This window comes from Vombatus ursinus, unplaced genomic scaffold (genome assembly GCF_900497805.2).
Source record: "Vombatus ursinus unplaced genomic scaffold, bare-nosed wombat genome assembly UNPS02009573.1, whole genome shotgun sequence".
Classification (NCBI taxonomy): Eukaryota; Metazoa; Chordata; class Mammalia; order Diprotodontia; family Vombatidae; genus Vombatus; species Vombatus ursinus.
This window is the reverse complement of record NW_020949351.1, coordinates 19,078,552-19,095,257: the sequence shown is the minus strand read 5'-3', so window position 1 is coordinate 19,095,257 and position 16,706 is coordinate 19,078,552. Positions and strand designations below refer to the sequence as shown.

General features: G+C 39.2%; 1 protein-coding gene across 1 annotated transcript in view; it reads right to left on the bottom strand.

The window, feature by feature from the left end:
* CNDP1 (carnosine dipeptidase 1) overlaps nucleotides 1–16,061 on the bottom strand; it is a 63,649-nt gene extending 47,588 nt beyond the window's left edge. Inside the window, exons 1-2 of the mRNA XM_027852360.1 lie at nucleotides 16,055–16,061; nucleotides 13,436–13,536 (exon numbers count right to left, since the gene is read on the bottom strand). Coding sequence (XP_027708161.1) covers nucleotides 13,436–13,536; nucleotides 16,055–16,061 — 108 coding nt within the window. The remainder of the gene's footprint in view (nucleotides 1–13,435; nucleotides 13,537–16,054) is intronic.
* Between the last annotated feature and the right edge of the window lie 645 nt (nucleotides 16,062–16,706).

Sequence of the window (16,706 nt, the reverse complement as noted above, 5' to 3'; positions counted from 1 at the left end):
CCCTCTCGTTTTAACTCAGATTCCTGCCCTCAGGTGCTAGGCTCAGACAATTGAATATTCACTTTATCTTGCCCAGAAACAAGTCATCATATCACTATCCAGTTCTTTTCAAAATACACCCACTTCTGTAATGCATCTCCCACCCCACCCCACCCTTTAGATCCTAAATTCCTAGAGGGTAGGAACTGCCTTGGTTGCTTTTTTTGTATTGCTAGGGTTTAGCAAAATGTCAGAGGGAACACTTAATAAGTGCATTTTTATTCATTCATTCATTGATGAAGAAATTAAGGCTCTGGGAGGTTAAAGACTTCTCTGAAATATCACCGGTACTAAGCACCAGATTTGAACCCAGATGCTCTGACATTAGAACCTAATACTCTTCATACCTAGTGTAACCACCAAAGAAGAAGCAAAGTCCTAAGGAGAAAAGTTACCATTAGACAATTTGCTTATTTACTCTGGGCAAGTCAGTTTCCTCATGTATAAAATGGCGATAATAATAGCACCTATTTCCCAGGATTGTTAAGACCAAATGAGAAAGTAATTCTAAAGTGCTTAGCACAGTGATGGTACATAGTTAATACTATATAAATATTAGTAATTATTATTATCACTGCTTCAAACAATGGGCTAGAGGAAGTTAACCTAAAACAAAGGCACCAAGATTGTCTGAATTTAAAAGATTCATTTTTGCTGTCGTTCAATCATTCCCTCATGTCTTTGTGACCCCATTTGGGGTTTTCTTGGCAATACTGGAGTGGTTTGTCATTTCCTTCTCCAGCTCATTTTGCAGATGAGGAAACTGAGGCAAGCAGGGTTAAGTGACTTGTCCGGGGTCACACAGCTAGTAAGTGTCTGAGGCTATTGAATTCAGGAAGATGAGTCTTCCTAACTCCAGACCCAGCTTACTCTATCCATTGTACCACTTAGCTGCCCCAAATGATTCATACAACATAACTGAGGGTTGGTTGTATTAGGATGTTGATTAGGCTTATGATATTTTGACCAATGACTGCCATAACATGTCAGAAAAGTATCAGCATAAACAAAAAATATGACCAAAGAACAGCCAGACCATCTCTAAAGCCCCAACGCCACTGCTTTTTACAGTCATGCTATAGGAACTTCCCCTCCTGACTGTTTTACCCCCTTCCAAATATTTCTGGGCCAAGGGTACTTCCTCTAGTCTTCAATTAACATCAAATAAGTCAGTTCATAACTCTCAGGTAAGAGAAGTCTGTGCCATTGCAGATCCGGATCAATAAGACCTGTACTCACCTATGCTTCTCACCTTTGATCCTATTTGCTCCAGTCACAGACGCGGCTTTTCTTATACTGCAGGCCAAGTCTTAGAGACTAAAGGTCTCTTGGTATCCTTATTACAAGATTATAGAACAGGCTTTGCTGGATTTTTTTCACCGACACAAAATACCTAGACTCAAGCTATAGTGCTCATTTAGCTAGATCAAGTGAAGGAGGTGGATTGAGGACTAGGCAATCACTGCACTTAAGCCTGAAATCACCAGATAAAGCCCTCTGAAGGCCCCCAGGCTAGTGGGCAGTTTCTAGAAGCGTCTTCCTCAAGGAGCACAGCAATGGAAGATTTCTGCACTACATAGGAGTAGGTGGGCCTGCTGCTGAGTTGAGCTGAGATGAACCCCAGGGCACCTCCTTTCTGAGCCTCCAAGGCAAGCCTAATCTGAAACAACTATAGTAAACCTGGTGCCGAGTGGCTCACTCTCAGTCAGAAGGGAATCTTTGCCAAGTGCCTGTCTTCTCTTCAATCAGCCTGATTAAAGGGTAGCTGGTCTCATGGAATGGGGCTGGAAAGATTAACAGAATGATACAAGTATCCAGACAACTTGACCTTTAGAACTGAGCAAGGCAGGCAACTTGGCCATGTGTAAAAAAGACAAACATTGAAAAGGACCGAGATTGAATAAGGAAAACCAGGCCTGCTTCCTCTGATCATGTCATGGTTTTGAAAGCTGTGAAAAAATGTTTAATAATTTAAGTTTCATACCTCCCCAGGCCTTCTATCCCAGCAGAGGCAATGGGTGCCTGGGCCACCCAACGAGGCTGCCCAACTGGGCTGTGAGGAGAAAGGTCCCATTGTTAACAGCTGGTGCTGGGGCAATGAGGTCGAGAACAATGTTACTTCTGAAAAGCCTCTAGTGTTTTTTGTTCTCTTGAGTCTGATTAGGAAGCTAGCCCTCCCTGGAACACCAGAGAAAGAGATAGCTCCAGCTTTACACCATTGCTGAGACCTTCAGTCACCCGGACACAAGCCAGCAGCTTTTGGTTAAAAAATGGAGAGAAAAGAGAATGGACAACAGTGAAAAAAAAATGGCTAATTGTGCCTTCTCTTTTCTCCAGGAAGAGATCTCAGGATAATTTGATGGTTTAAGCAATGTTCATTATTGAGGCTATTAATAGGGACAGCACAGACAGCTGGGAAAGGTGGCCAGATGCAAGTTACAGAAATGACAGATAGGAGATAGTAGTACCACAAACATAAGTGTTTGTAACTAGAATTTCCTCTCTCTTCCACCCACTTGCAACCGTCCACAATGTACTTATGTGTGGAATCCCTGGTATGGTCATTACTTCTCTGTTTCTATATTGAAGCCTTGTTCACCTTTATTAATAACTAGAACTAATTGTCAAGTGTGGCAATAGTGTTAGAAGGGTGGCCTTAGAGTCAGAAAGAACTGGGTCCATATCTTACCTCTGACTGAAACTGGCTGTGAGACTATAGGCAAATGCCTTGACCTTTTAGTGCTCCAGGCAACTCTCTTATATTGTAAATAAGAGATAAATTGATGATTTGCATTGCTGGAGGGAATTTCTTAGCGAACCATTGCTGGAGGGAATTTCTTAGGTAACCTAGGCTTGGTTGGGCTGCTAGGTGGTGAAATGGATAGAGTACTGGCCCTGGAATCAGGAAGATTCATCTTCAGGAATTCAAATCCAGCCTCAGACACTGACTAGCTGTGTGACCTTCAAAATGGGGTCACAAAGAGTTGGACACAACTGAAATGACTGAACAACAATAAGAGGTTTGGTTGGGCAGTCCTGAAATTGATGAAATCCCAGAGGTTAGGACCAAAAATAAGTGACAGGTAATCGATGTTGCTTCTCCCAGATGATGGATGTTTCCGGTATCCCAGGAAATAACAGAGAAGAAGCAGACAACGAGTAGAAAAGACCTATTACTTAGAGGAATGAAGCCCAGACAAGAATGTCATGTTGCTCAGCCTGGATTGAGAGTAGATATTGGGGACCAATTGTGCGTGTTTTGGGGGGAGGTGGTTCTGAGTGAGAAAGCTCAACCTAGATTGGAGGACAAAAGTAGTTAGGAGCTAAAATGAGAATACAGACTTCCCAGGCATCCAGAGAAACTAGGTCCTAGGCTGAGAATGGCCTGGCTTGGAGTCACTAACTGGGGATAGGAAAGAAGCATCTCCATCTAAGATATTTCCAAATGAAGACAGAGTTGAACTCTGATGCATTGCGTTTAATTGCCTACACACATGTAGTTAGTGACATGATAGAGCCTCTTACCTATGGTAGAGTTTATATTTCCCTCAAGGACTAACCTAAGAGTTTCTACTGATCACTTCCTGTGAGGGGCACAGGAAATGAAGGGAAGGCTCAGTTCCCCAGGCCCCAGCCCTCAAGCAGGAATAGTAAGCTAAAGCCAAGGAGGAATTAGAAAACAACTTCAAGGAAGTTGAGCAAATATAAAGCCAAGAAGGAATTAGAAAACAACTTCAAGGAAGTTTCTCAGCCTGTCCAAAAATAAAGCAAAACTGACAGGACCTTAGCACTTTTCTCAAAGCCCCACTACAGTGTCGTAATAGTAATGATAATAGCTAGTATTTATATATGTAAGTTTGTTGCCTTACATAGTATGTTAAAGTTTGCAAAGTACTTTACATATCTTATCTCGTTTGATCTTCACAATAGCCCTGTGAAGTTTGTGCTACTATTATTATCCTCATTTTACAGATAAAGAAACTGAGAATGAGAGAGGTTATGTGGCTTGCCCAAGGGTAAATGTCTTGAGGCAGGATTCGAACTCAGGTTTTCCTCCCTCCAAGTATAGCATTCTATCCACTGCCACCACTCATTTGCTCAACTCGGAGTGAAACAGAAAAATTGGAGCTATTTGGAAAAGTTTTAGAGTTGAGTGAGAAAGTTAGTGCCAACAAACCAAAGGAAAGCCATCATTAGCATCCATCCTAGTGGATCTAGATTGAAATTTCCCCCAAGGCTGCACTTCCCAGATATCTCCATCACGCCTCAGGAAGTTCTTCCTCTTGAAAAGTAACTTCATCCTTAGAGCTCACAAAGTCCCAACTCCTAAGGACCTGCCCCTAGCCCCTGGACATTTCTTCATTCCCACTAGACTACACTATCTGGAGTACACGCTCCTGGGCTGTGTACTCTCTTCCCTCCCTCTCCTCCTCCCACCTCTCCCATCTTTCAGATTCCTTTCATATTGTGTCTTCCTCATGAGATTAAATTTGAGGGCAGGAACGGTCTTTCTTTTTCGCTTGTATTTATATTCCCAGCACTTAGAACAGTGCCTGGCACATAGTAAGAGCTTAATAAATGTTTGTTGACTGGAAAGAGCTACCTAGAGTTTCTTTAAAATAATTCTAGCAGGCTTGCACATAACTATTCTGTGATTGTTATTCTTCCTTACTAAGGAATACTGGTTCCATTTATCATGATATTGAAGGGAAAACAGACCAATAAATCAAAAGCTTATTGTATACTTATTTGTAAGACCTTCCACAAAAGTCTAATTCTCTGCCTAATTGTGATGTGGAGGTGATCCCTAGGTTTATGAAGGTTATGCTGCTCAAGGCAAAAGCAAGAGTAGGTTCCATTAAGTGGTAATGTCTGAGGAGAGCCCAGTGGAAGGCTCTGTACTAATTCTACTCAATTCACTTTCATTCTGAAAATATTTAATAAGCATCCACTATGTTCAAGTCACTGTACTAGGTGCTTTCAATACCAAGAAAAAAAAAAAGAAAGAAAGAAAATGATCCCTGCTTTTAAAGAGATTACTTTTTAATGGAGCACAAAATGATGTATACTAGGTAAATACCAGCTTACTTATGAAGAATTGTTCACTAATAACTGGGGAGGGAAGGAGGGAGGTAATAGAGGGGGAAAGATTAAAAGAAGTTTCCCAGAAGAGGTGGCACCTGAATTGAATCTTGATCAGAGGCAAGTATTTGTTGAGGCAGAGGTGAAGAGGGAGTGCACTCTGGGAAGTGAGGAACAGCCTGTTCGAAGGCACAGAAACAGAAAATGGAATGTTCAGTTTTTTTCTGAACATAGAATGCATAAAAGAGAACAAATATCTGACAAGATAGGTTAGAACCTGATTGTGAAAGGCCTTAAATACTACACTGAGGAGTTTGCATTTTATCTGAGGTCTAGCAGAGTGTCACTGAACATTGTTGAGAAAAAGACTGACATTTTCAAGCCCTAGAAAGATTATTTTGACAGCTTTGTGGAGAATGGATTGTAAAAATCTAAGGAACTGCCTTAAGAGGCATCATACAATTGGGGAATAGCTGAGCAAATTGTGGCATATGTATGTAATAGGATATTTCCTTTTTTTTTTTTTTTTTTTGGTGAGGCAATTGGGGTTAAGTGACTTGCTCAGGGTCACACATCTAGTAAGTTTCAAGTGTCTGGTCTGAGGCCGGATTTGAACTCAGGTCCTCCTGACTTCAGGGCCGGTGCTCTTTCCACTGCTCCACCTAGCTGCCCCTGCAATAGGATATTATTGTACTGTATAAAAAGCTTTAAAAGTCAAATAGAGTTGTTTATGTTTTATTAGTGAGTAAGTAGCAGACTCAAGATCTGAAGCCATGTCCTCTGATTTCAAATCCAGCCCACCCAATATGGTACTGATCTGCCTGTCATGAGAATGTGAATATTAATGTGATTCAGCTCTTCCAATAATGTCAATTTAATGGTTATTGGGGGAAAAATTTCTCTTACTTAGTGTAGCAAATGTCAAGTTAATATTGACAAATGATCTTTTTTCTTAAAAACCAGCCTTCACCCCAAATCACTCTGGCTCTTATTGATTGGCCTTAATCGCTGAATGGCCATTGCCTCAGTCACACTGAGACTTGTTAAGACCTTAGCTTGAAAAGGCCAAGGTCCCCCACTTCATCCTGGGCCATCTCCAGTTGTCCTGATCTATATCTGGCCACTGGAACCCAGATGGCTCTGGAGGAGAAAGTGAGGCTGGTAACTTTGCACAGCCCTCCGTCACTTAAATCCAATTCACTTGCATGTCATGGCATCACCTCCCTGATGTCATGATCCTCTTCAAGAACAAAGGACAAACAACAACAATAACAACAACAAGAAATGATGAAATAGATGACTTCAGAGAATTCTGGGTAGTGTGAGCTAATGTAGAATGAAGTGAGAAGAACCAGGAGAACAATTTCTACAATAATAATATTGTAAAGACAAACAACTTTGAAAGACTTAAGAACTCTAATTCATGCAATGATCAACTGCAGTTTCAGAAAATTCATGAAAAAACATGCTACCTACTTCCTGACGGAGAACTGATGGACTCAAAGCATAGATTGAGGCATTTTTTTGGACATGTCTAATGTAGGAATTTGCTTTATTTGACTATACATATTTATAACAATGGTTTTGTTTTTCTGTCTTAATGGAGAGGGTAGGAGGGAGAGACGGCAGATTTTCATTGATTGAAACAAATTAATTTTAAAAAGTGAAGAAAAGTTTAAAAGAAAAACTCAACTCTGATCTTAATGAAGTGGTCATCTACATTTCCAGAGAATTTATTTTGAAGCATTTTGATGCCCTCTGAGAGAGAGGTGGTGGATACTTCTATGCAGAAGCATTTTTGGGAATAACCACCGGGTGAATTAGTTTTGCCTGGTTATGGTTGTTTCTTATAAGGGTTTTATTTTTGTTTCTTTCAATTTTTAGATCTTTTTTTTTTCTTTTTGGTTAGGCAATGGGGTTAAGTGACTTGCCCAGGGTCACACAGCCAGTAAGTGTTATATGTCTGAGGCCGGATTTGAACTCAGGTCCTCCTGAATCCAGGACTGGTGTTCTATCCACTGCACCATCTAGCTGCCCCTCTTTCTCTCCATTTTTCATTGAGAAGGGGTCAGCAGGGATTTGGAATTAGCAATACTGATGAAAAAAAAAAAAAGGACCATTATAACATTTAAAATATAATTTTTTCAAGTAACAAGTACTTTCGAAATATTAATCTATCTCTCCCCCTACCCTTACTCCATTAAGCAAATTTTTAAAAAGAAGAAAAGAAAGTCCCTCAATATATATCTATATAGTCTGGCAAAATGAATCCCCACATTAGACATATTTGAATATGTATGTCTCTTTCTGCATTTTAAGTTCTTTACTTCTCTGTCAGGAGGTGAGTGGCATATTTCATCTTCATTCTTCTGTTTTGGAATGTTGGATATATTGAATTTGAGATGCCAAGAGACATCCAAGTAGAAATATTGATAGGGCAATTGGTGATGCACCATTGGAGTTTAGGAGAGAGATGAAGGTTGTATTTATTCATTTGGGGCTCATCTGCATAGATAATTGAAACCACAAAGGGAAAAGGGGTAGAGAAAGAACAGGACCTCAGATTTAGTCTTGTAGGACACCCATGTCTAGGTGGAGGGAGAAGGGTTTTGATCCAGCAAAGGAGATAAAGAAAGATCAGTCTGTCAGGTTTGAGGAAAAGTAGAAGAGAGTAGTGTCATGAAAGCCAAGGAAAGGAGAATGATCAGAGACAGGAGATAACGGCAGGTACAAACCTGTACACAGGTCAGATAGGATGAAGGCTAAGAAAAGTCCACTAGATTTATTGATTTTTTTTTTATTTTGGTCATTAGATTTAGCAGTTAAAAAGTCACTGATAGGGGCAACTAGGTGGCATAGTGAATAGAGCACCAGCCCTGGAGTCAGGAGGACCTGAGTTCCAAATCCAACCTCAGACACATAACGCTAGCTGTGTGACTCTAGGCAAGTCTTTTAACCCCGATTGCCTTGCCCTGCCCATATCATGGTCTTCACGAACCAAGGACAAACAACAACAAACAATGGCTAATAAGGCACAGTTCTCCAACAGGACCCCCTTATATACACATAAACCCCCAAAATAGTGAAGCTAAGATAATGATAACATGCAGACAACACTATGAAAAAGAAATATGACTCTCCTTAGATTGTTTCAGTTCAAGAAACATTTGTTGAGCTCCTACAATGAGCTCCTATAGCACCATGCATTGTACTAGGGATTCTGGGAGCTAGAAAAGGACATTTTTGACATGGTCTCAGGCTAGGAATTTGCAATCTAGTTGAAAAGGCAAGACATCACACAAAAATTAAATTACAACGTGAGGCAGAGCATGGTAAGGGCTCAAATCAGTAATATAGGAAACAACTATTAGAGGAATTCAGATAAGAGAAAGGGCAGTATGAACTGGTGTAGTAAGAGAAGGAATCCTGAAGATGGTAAGATTCAATTTGGGCTGAAGAATGAGGAAGATTTGGTTGAGGAGAAAGATAATGTGTTCTAGATGAGGGAAATAGCACAGGCAAAGGCCCAGAGGGAAGAATGAAGAATCGATGCTCCTAGTTAAAAGCATTTTCTCCCTCTTCCCTAGATTTCCCTAGAGTACTTTGGTTTTCTCCTTCATGCTTATCACATTCCACCTTGTCTCATGCTTGGGTAGATGAATGGATACACTCACACACATTGTTTTTAGTAGATTGTAAATTCCGTAAGGGTGGGTAGGGGCTATGTTATTTTTAACTTTGGATTCTTGCTGCCTAGCTAAAGTGCTTGCACACAATAGGAACTTAACTATTTATCTAACTGAATTTCCAGTAAGGAAAGAGACCATGTCTGATCATTCCATTATATTTTCTTTCTTTTCTTTATCTTTGCTCTTTGTCTTTTTTTTTCCCCCATGACTTTCCTGCCCACTTTCTTTCCCATTCTTTTGGAGATTTCTTGTGAAATAGCACTATTATTAGAAAGGGGATGGAGGAAGGAAGGGTCAAACTAGGTGATCTCCAAGACCTCTGCCAGCCCTAAATGTCTGGTCATCTATGTCGTCAGGAACTTCCTACTTGCCCAGAAACCACAACTACAGCACATTAGAACAGCAGTAACTCAAACCAAGAACCTGGCAGCAAAAAATGGCCCTCATAAAGATATAATGGCCCTGCCCTTTACTCCTCAGAAGATTCCCCTACTTATAATTATTGACTATTAGATTATACATAGTTCTAACAAGCTCAATTACCAGGTCCACAAGTTCACAAGAGGTTAAAAAAAAAAGCAGCAAGTGGGATGGGAGAGAGGGGATTCACAGGGACACTAACAGCGGTGAGAAGAGACAGCTTGCTGGGATCGAAGAGACAGAAAACAAATGTGATAGAAAGCACAAGAATTATAGAAGCAGGACATGGACATTTAGGAGCCCCTAAGGCATCTGAGCCCAATGACTGACATTCAAAATAATGGTTTTATTGTCAAGATAAGATTTTTAAGAGAGGCAGCCTGGCATAAAGGAATGGTGCTTGAATGGAAGTCGAGAGTTCTGGATTCCAATCCCAATTCTGCCGCTCACTACTGTGAATCAAGCAAGTCAGTTTCTCTGAGCCTCAGCTGAACAGTCAGCCGTTACTGGGTTGGTGGTTAGTGACACACTTTCCTAGCTTGCTTTCTGCATTTGTCAGCTGTGTGAATGCAGATGATCCAAGAAACACACTCAACTTGTCTTTCTTAGGATTCTTAGTTAACTGTCTTAAGTGGATATTTAAATTTTCCCTTGGCTTGTTTTCTGTGCTACAGGCAAATCAGCATTACTTTCTTTCAAATCACAGCGAAGTTTTTGATGTTTTCTATGTTTTTGTAGTCTTAACATCCATGACACTGGGCAGGGAACAGAAAGAAAATTACTGACTTCATGAATAATTTATTTGTTCGTATGAAATAGCCTACAATGGGAATAAGCTCCAGTTTAATTCAGTGGGTTTCTCCAAAATGGAGAAAGTATAAATCTTCCTTTAACACCACTAACTTTTAACCTTTCCCTGTCTGTAGAGAGGGAAACATATTCCCACACATTACATAACAATTTGACCAAGAAGAGGTTTCCTCATTATGTGAGGTAAGCTTACTCTTTAGGAATCCTAGGAACAAGAATTTCTTTGAGAGAGTTTTGCATATTCCAGGTTGTCTAATTTGCCAGTCATTTTTTTTTCTCTCTCAAGGGTAAGCAAGGATGTGATGGACAGTTTATTGGATTGTAATCTCCATAAATCAAGGGATTTTTTTTTTATTCTTTGTATCTTCCACAACCCAGAGTGTCTTGTGTTATGTTGGTGTGAAATAAATAGTTTTGAATGAAACTAAGACCCATTCAAGCACTGGACTTCAAATCCCACCCCCTAGAATTAAAAGGATGATGTGAAACTAGAAGATATGAAAGGAGAAGCCTGTCTCTATGAGTAGATGTGAGAAAATCATGTAATATATTATTATTAAATAAATTATTGTTGGGCTCTGTTTAAATGTATTTTTAAGCATTTAATTCACTATTTCACATAAGAACTTAGAATTAACTTAAAGATACAAATTGTTTCATTTATTGCATCTGTATTGTATCCAGTTTCTAGTCCAGTTCCTGGCACATAGTAGGCACTTAATAAATGCTCATTGATTGATTTAAGAATCTAGATTTCAACTCCACTATTCCTCCAGAAATTTTTAGGTGGCTATGGCTAAAAAAAAGTTAAGCTAGTCCTCAGATGACAGGCATGAAGTCTGTTCCCAGGCCTATATTATTTTAGAAATACAGTTATCCCTTCTACAAAGTGACTTTCCCCATTGCAGTTTTGATATAGAGGGTCAGCATAAGAAATTAAAGAAATTAAATTTTTTTTTTGTAGAAGCCTTCAGATGACACAGAGTCTATGACCAAATACTTAACTCAAATTTTACAATGAGGTACCGTAAACACCCCATAAAAGAAAAAGAAAAAATTCAGACTTCTTTTCTAGTACGAAGGGAGGGCCAAAAACTTTTATTCGGATTTTCCAGATCATGGGGGTGCCCACCCCTAACTCCTATGATGTGGGAGGGACAACTGCAGATATATATTTAAATGTATTCACCAATAACAACATTTGTATACAAGTGTATATAGAAGTAAATGCATTTTAAAATATATTTCCTGGAGAAGGGCTATGACTCGTTAGAAGAAAGCTAGAAGAGCTAGGAGTCAGCTAGAGCTATTTATAAAGGTGCCAACAATACACAGATGCAAATAATTAATCAGTCGAATGATGGAAAGGGAAAAGCCCTCTTTGAGGGGATAAATGATCTTTTTTCTTATTGGAAAAATGGCATTACGGAAGTTTCAAGTTGCTGGCCTCTATGCCTGGGGGGTGACAATATCTCTTTTGGAGTTTTCTAAACCCTTGGAGCAGAATCCATTTTCTCCTTTGTGCAAAGGACTAGTTAGATAGATAATGAAAATGAAGCACTGGTCACAAAATGAGAAAGCTCATGTTAAGCAAAACGGCTCATAGTTAAAGCCTCGAGCAGAAGAAATACTGTAAAGGCTTTTTAATAAATCTGACTACAGATCTCAGAGGAAGTCATTCTCTTCAAACACAAAGACAGAATGAGATTTATGTAAAACAATGATTTTTTAACCCCTAAAGGTTACTAGAAAAGGCAGCAGGGTAGACTGGGAGAATGTCCACAAATTTTTTGGTTTTAATTTTTTTAAAAAAGCATAATTGAATGAAAAAGCATATATCTTCTCAATTGACCAATTTGTGATAAAACTAGTCATTTGAAACAAGAGCATAGCACCAGCACTAAGATTCACCTGTTGGGAGCTTACCTATATCACAGGCGTATTTTCTAGGGGGAAATATACAGTCTCACATAGGCTAGCTTTGCAAAGTGAAAATTATTTACTAACGGCAAAACTCTTCGGATAAATTTAAGATGGAGATGTGGGACCTTATGTTATTTGAACTAGACTAGAGTTAAAAGACGGGCAGTTAGTTGGCTAAGTGAATAGAGCAACAACAGGCCTGGAGTCAGAAAGACTCATCTTCATGAGTTCAAATATGGCCTCAGACACTTAATAGCTATGTGACCCTGGGCAAGTCACTTAACCCTGTTTGCCTCAGTTTCCTCATCTGTAAAATGAGCTGGAAAAACAAATGGAGAAAGAAACTACTGCAGTATCTTAGCCAAGAAAATCCCAAATGCAGTCACAAAGAGTAGGATATGGCTAAAACGACTGAACAAGAGTTAAAATGATACATTACAATGAGTGGCAGAAATTTGATCCTTGATGCGTATACCATATTAAAAGGAAGTGCTGGGCTAATCTTAACCAGATCATAAGACTGTCTCTCCACTATTTCTCCCCCATAGGACAACATTCACTGTGGTTCTTTCTTGATTCTACTAATTGAATTCCAGATGCTATTATATCAGGCTTTCTCCCCTTCTTGGCTTATGGACTGTATCCATTTACAGGTTTATGCCTGTGTTTTCTTCACTGGTTTTCCATCAGAAATATGGACCTATATTTTCTCCAAAATTTAGACTATTTCCTAAGGGGTTTCCTGATTCATCTGAGATTGTCCAGGAACAAAGCAGGGAGGGAGCTGGGGAAAGAGGGCTTGGAGTTATTAAATTTGACAAACATCTTTGTACTTCAGTATCACTCATCTTCCTCTGTAGTATATAACCTCTTTCCATTTTTGATGCATCTGCTTCACAATGATAAAACACTAGATCAATTATTTTTTGCCTCTGCTCTGAGTAGGTATCTTACACATCCCATAGTGAAGAGCCTGTCTGGCATTGATTTGAGTAGTGGTCACTACAGAATAAATAACTAATAAAACCAATAAAACTTTGATGAGCAAGAATCCTAACCATACCCTATTTAATAATATAGCATTTATACAAACCAATCCCAGCATCAACCTTACCAGTAAGAGAAAAATGAGAGGGGGAAAAAACCCACCTCATTGGATTAATTAGGTGAAATTCTGAACTCCTAAAAAGGTTAAATTTTCTAAAGTTTTAGAACAAATGCTATTTTATTCCTTTCAAGCACATATAGGAATCAAAATCTTATTAAAGTATTTCTACAGAAAGGTATTTCAGAGCCTGACTTAATACATCGACAAGACCCATTTGTACTGACGGTATCTACTCTACTATATACAAGAAGCTAAACCTCTGCAATTTTGTCAACTCTGCAGATTCATTCTTTTCTCTAGCCTGAATCAAATGATCTTCAGTCTTGATCAGCAGTCAGGATGGAGTTGCCTTCTCTATACTCACCATTCTTTTTAGTTTGGGATCCATTTGGAAGCTGGTCGGAACCCTGTAACAGTGACCTTGGACCCCAAAGGGAAAAGAAGGAAGAATGAAAGCAGGAAGCACTGAGCCAGTCCCATTTAATAGTAGTGCAAGGCCATCAGTTCATGCCCCCTCTCAAGAGGAAGATGAGGGTCACATGATGGAGCTATTCTTATTATGAAAACAAAGATGCTTCAGAGAAATCCAGTCAGTTCTACCATTGAGAAAGAAACAAACAATGTGTCCCATACTAACAACGAGATGAGGTAGTGGTCTGAAGGTCATCAGATGCTATTGATAACCAACTACCTCAGGGACCTTCTCTGGTCACTGACCAGGATATGAAACAAGGGGTGAGAATCTTTTGAACAACCACTTATTGATTCCAAGTGTTTAGAGGGGTGAATTAACTTATTCAATCTAGTAAGAATGCCTTTAAGTGCTCAGTGACAATGGGACATAAGTGAACTCTTCCCCCCAAATGCTCTAACTATAGCACTATCATCCTCCTAGACACCCAAGCTCCAAACCTAGGTGCCATCCTTGACTCCTCACTCTCTCCCCCCCTTCCCACCAATTCAATCAGTTGCCAAGGCCTGTAGGTTTTACCTTTCCAAACATCTCTCAAGTATGCCCTTTCTCTCATCTGACACTGATACCACCCTGGTGCAGGCCCTTATCACCTCATGTTTGGACTATTGCGATAGCCTGTTGTTTGGTCTGCCTGTCATATCAGTCCAGCCTTCACAGCTGTCAAAGTGATCTCCCTAAAGCACAGGTCTGACCATATTACCTCTCCCTCATCCCCTATTCCCCATACACACAAAAAAACACACTCAATAAACTCCAGTGGCTCCCTATTGATGGGATTGGGATCTAGACCCCAGAAAGGAAAAACCCTGGACTTTCCCACTTGGCCAAATATCTGGCATTTGCCTGAGGCTATAATCCCATCAACTGGCCTTTCCTTGTGGCTCCCTCCCTATGTATGGCCCCTGGCCACTTCCCACCCTTAATCCTATCTAGGCTCCATTCTCCCTTCCGAGTTCTTTTACCTCATAGACTAATTGACCACTCCTAGATCCCTCCCATAGTCTTTCTGTATATAAGGTCCATCTCATCTCCATTAAGATGCTCAGATTCCTAAAATCTAGCCACTGGTCAGATTCTTAAAATCTAGCCAGTGACTTACTAATGTTCAGACTCCTTAAGAATCTGCCCAATGTGGTGCTGATGTTCTAATTTATTAATTATAAATAAATTATAACATATAATTATTATATAATTATATATTATATTTTATATAAATTATAATATATAATTATTATATAATTATATTTTATATAAATTATAAATATAATATAAATTTATATAATTTATAATTAATATATAAAATTATAAATAAAGCCTTGTCTTTGGCTGAGAGAAGGCTTGGGTCAAATTCTTTCGGGCAGGACAAACATATTGTGATATTAGGGTCCCAGCACCCCTGAACCCCTAAACCGTATCACTTTGTACATAGTTGTTTGTATGTTATCTCCCCCATTGAGCTCCCTGAGAGCAGGGATTGTCTTTTGCCATTCTTTACATCCTCAGCAATGTGTACCACGCAGAATAGTGCCTGGTACATAGCAGGTGCTTAATAAATGTTTATTGACTCACTGAAATTAGAGAATGTTACATGGTTCCCTAGTGCCCTTAAAGAGCTATAGTATAGAGCAGGGGTTCTTAAAGTGAAATCTGTAAACTTTAAGGAAAAATTTGATAATTGTATTTTAATAAAAGTGTTGGGGTTTTTTTTGTTATCCTATGTATTTTATTTTTATGCATTTAAAAGACATTTTTTCTGAGAAGGGATCCATAGTATTCACCTGGCTACCAAAGGGGTCTGTGACACAAAAAAGGTTGCTTCTTAAAAAACAGTGCTTCTCAAAGTGTGGTCTGGGAGGTCCTTAAGACCCTTTGAGGGGTTCCTCAAAGTGAAAAATCTTTTCATAATATTACTGACACTTTAATTTCTAATATGGCAAATATTAATGAATATAACCCACATGAAAAAACACTTGTTGGGGTCTCTTAAGAGTATAAAGGGGTAAGGGTAAGAGCTGAGGAACTATTACTTTAGAACCTACTTCTGTGCACTTTCTATAGAACTTTAAAGTTTGGTGAGAACTTAGATCACATGGCAGAATCCCTTCATTTTACAAATGAGGAAATAAAGGTATAGAAAAGCTAAGTAATTTGATAAGTCACATGGCAGCTAGTTTGTGGCTAAAGGCCAGGGCTTGAATTCAGGTTTCCTCTTCCAGTCATCACACTGACTCATTCCACTTTAACTTACTCCTAAGTATTTAGGAAGAATGAAGTATGTTAATAGGTTGCTGGTAACGCTTTCTGGATGCTAGCTGTGGTTTATTTTCTTTAAATTCACTCAATTTTCCAGAGACACTGGCTAGGCATTAGCAGTATCGAAGGAACTTAGAGTGTGCTCTTATGTTGGTCTTCCACTCTCAATTAAACATCAGGAAAGGAAAATTAAGATGAATAACTAAAAGATGGAGCAACTCCCAATCTCCATTCCTTCCTTAGTGTCTACTTTACTTGGCATTGCTCCCTAAAAAGGAGAATTCAAAAGAAATTTCTGAGAGATGATGAAAATTTTCCAAATTCTGGGGCTGATTTGGTATGAATGGCTAACTCTCAGAAACGGAGGATCTGTTCAGTTAGAATACTTACTGTGTGGTGTTTCTAAGTCCCACAAAAACAGGGCATTCTCTCACACACCACGCAATTCCATTTGAAAGAATGAAGATGATCAATATGGAGGATGTTCTGCGTTGGAAATGGATTTGCGCAATAATTATGACTGCTGGCAGACAGCATTATAAGAGTGAACTAAAATTGATTTTATGTTAATGAATTATTTGAGCAACTGTAAGAGAAAATTAAAATCTGATTTTATGTTATTGAATCAAGGAAATATGGATTTCAGTGCAGTTTGTGTGAAGGCATTATATGTTTATGATTGTCAATTTGAAAAACTTGTGTACACGTCCAAGTTAGCGAAAACAGATAAAAATATTCACAGAAAAACAAAACAACTAAGAAACTGTAGTGAACACACCCAAAGATGTGCCAGTGAGGTCCAAGTATTACCATGAACTGAACTGTTTAAGGAAGAAGGATGCATGGAACCCAGCCAGGGCCAGATGTACCAGGCACAACTGGACCAAGTTGAAAAGAAAGCCCTGAG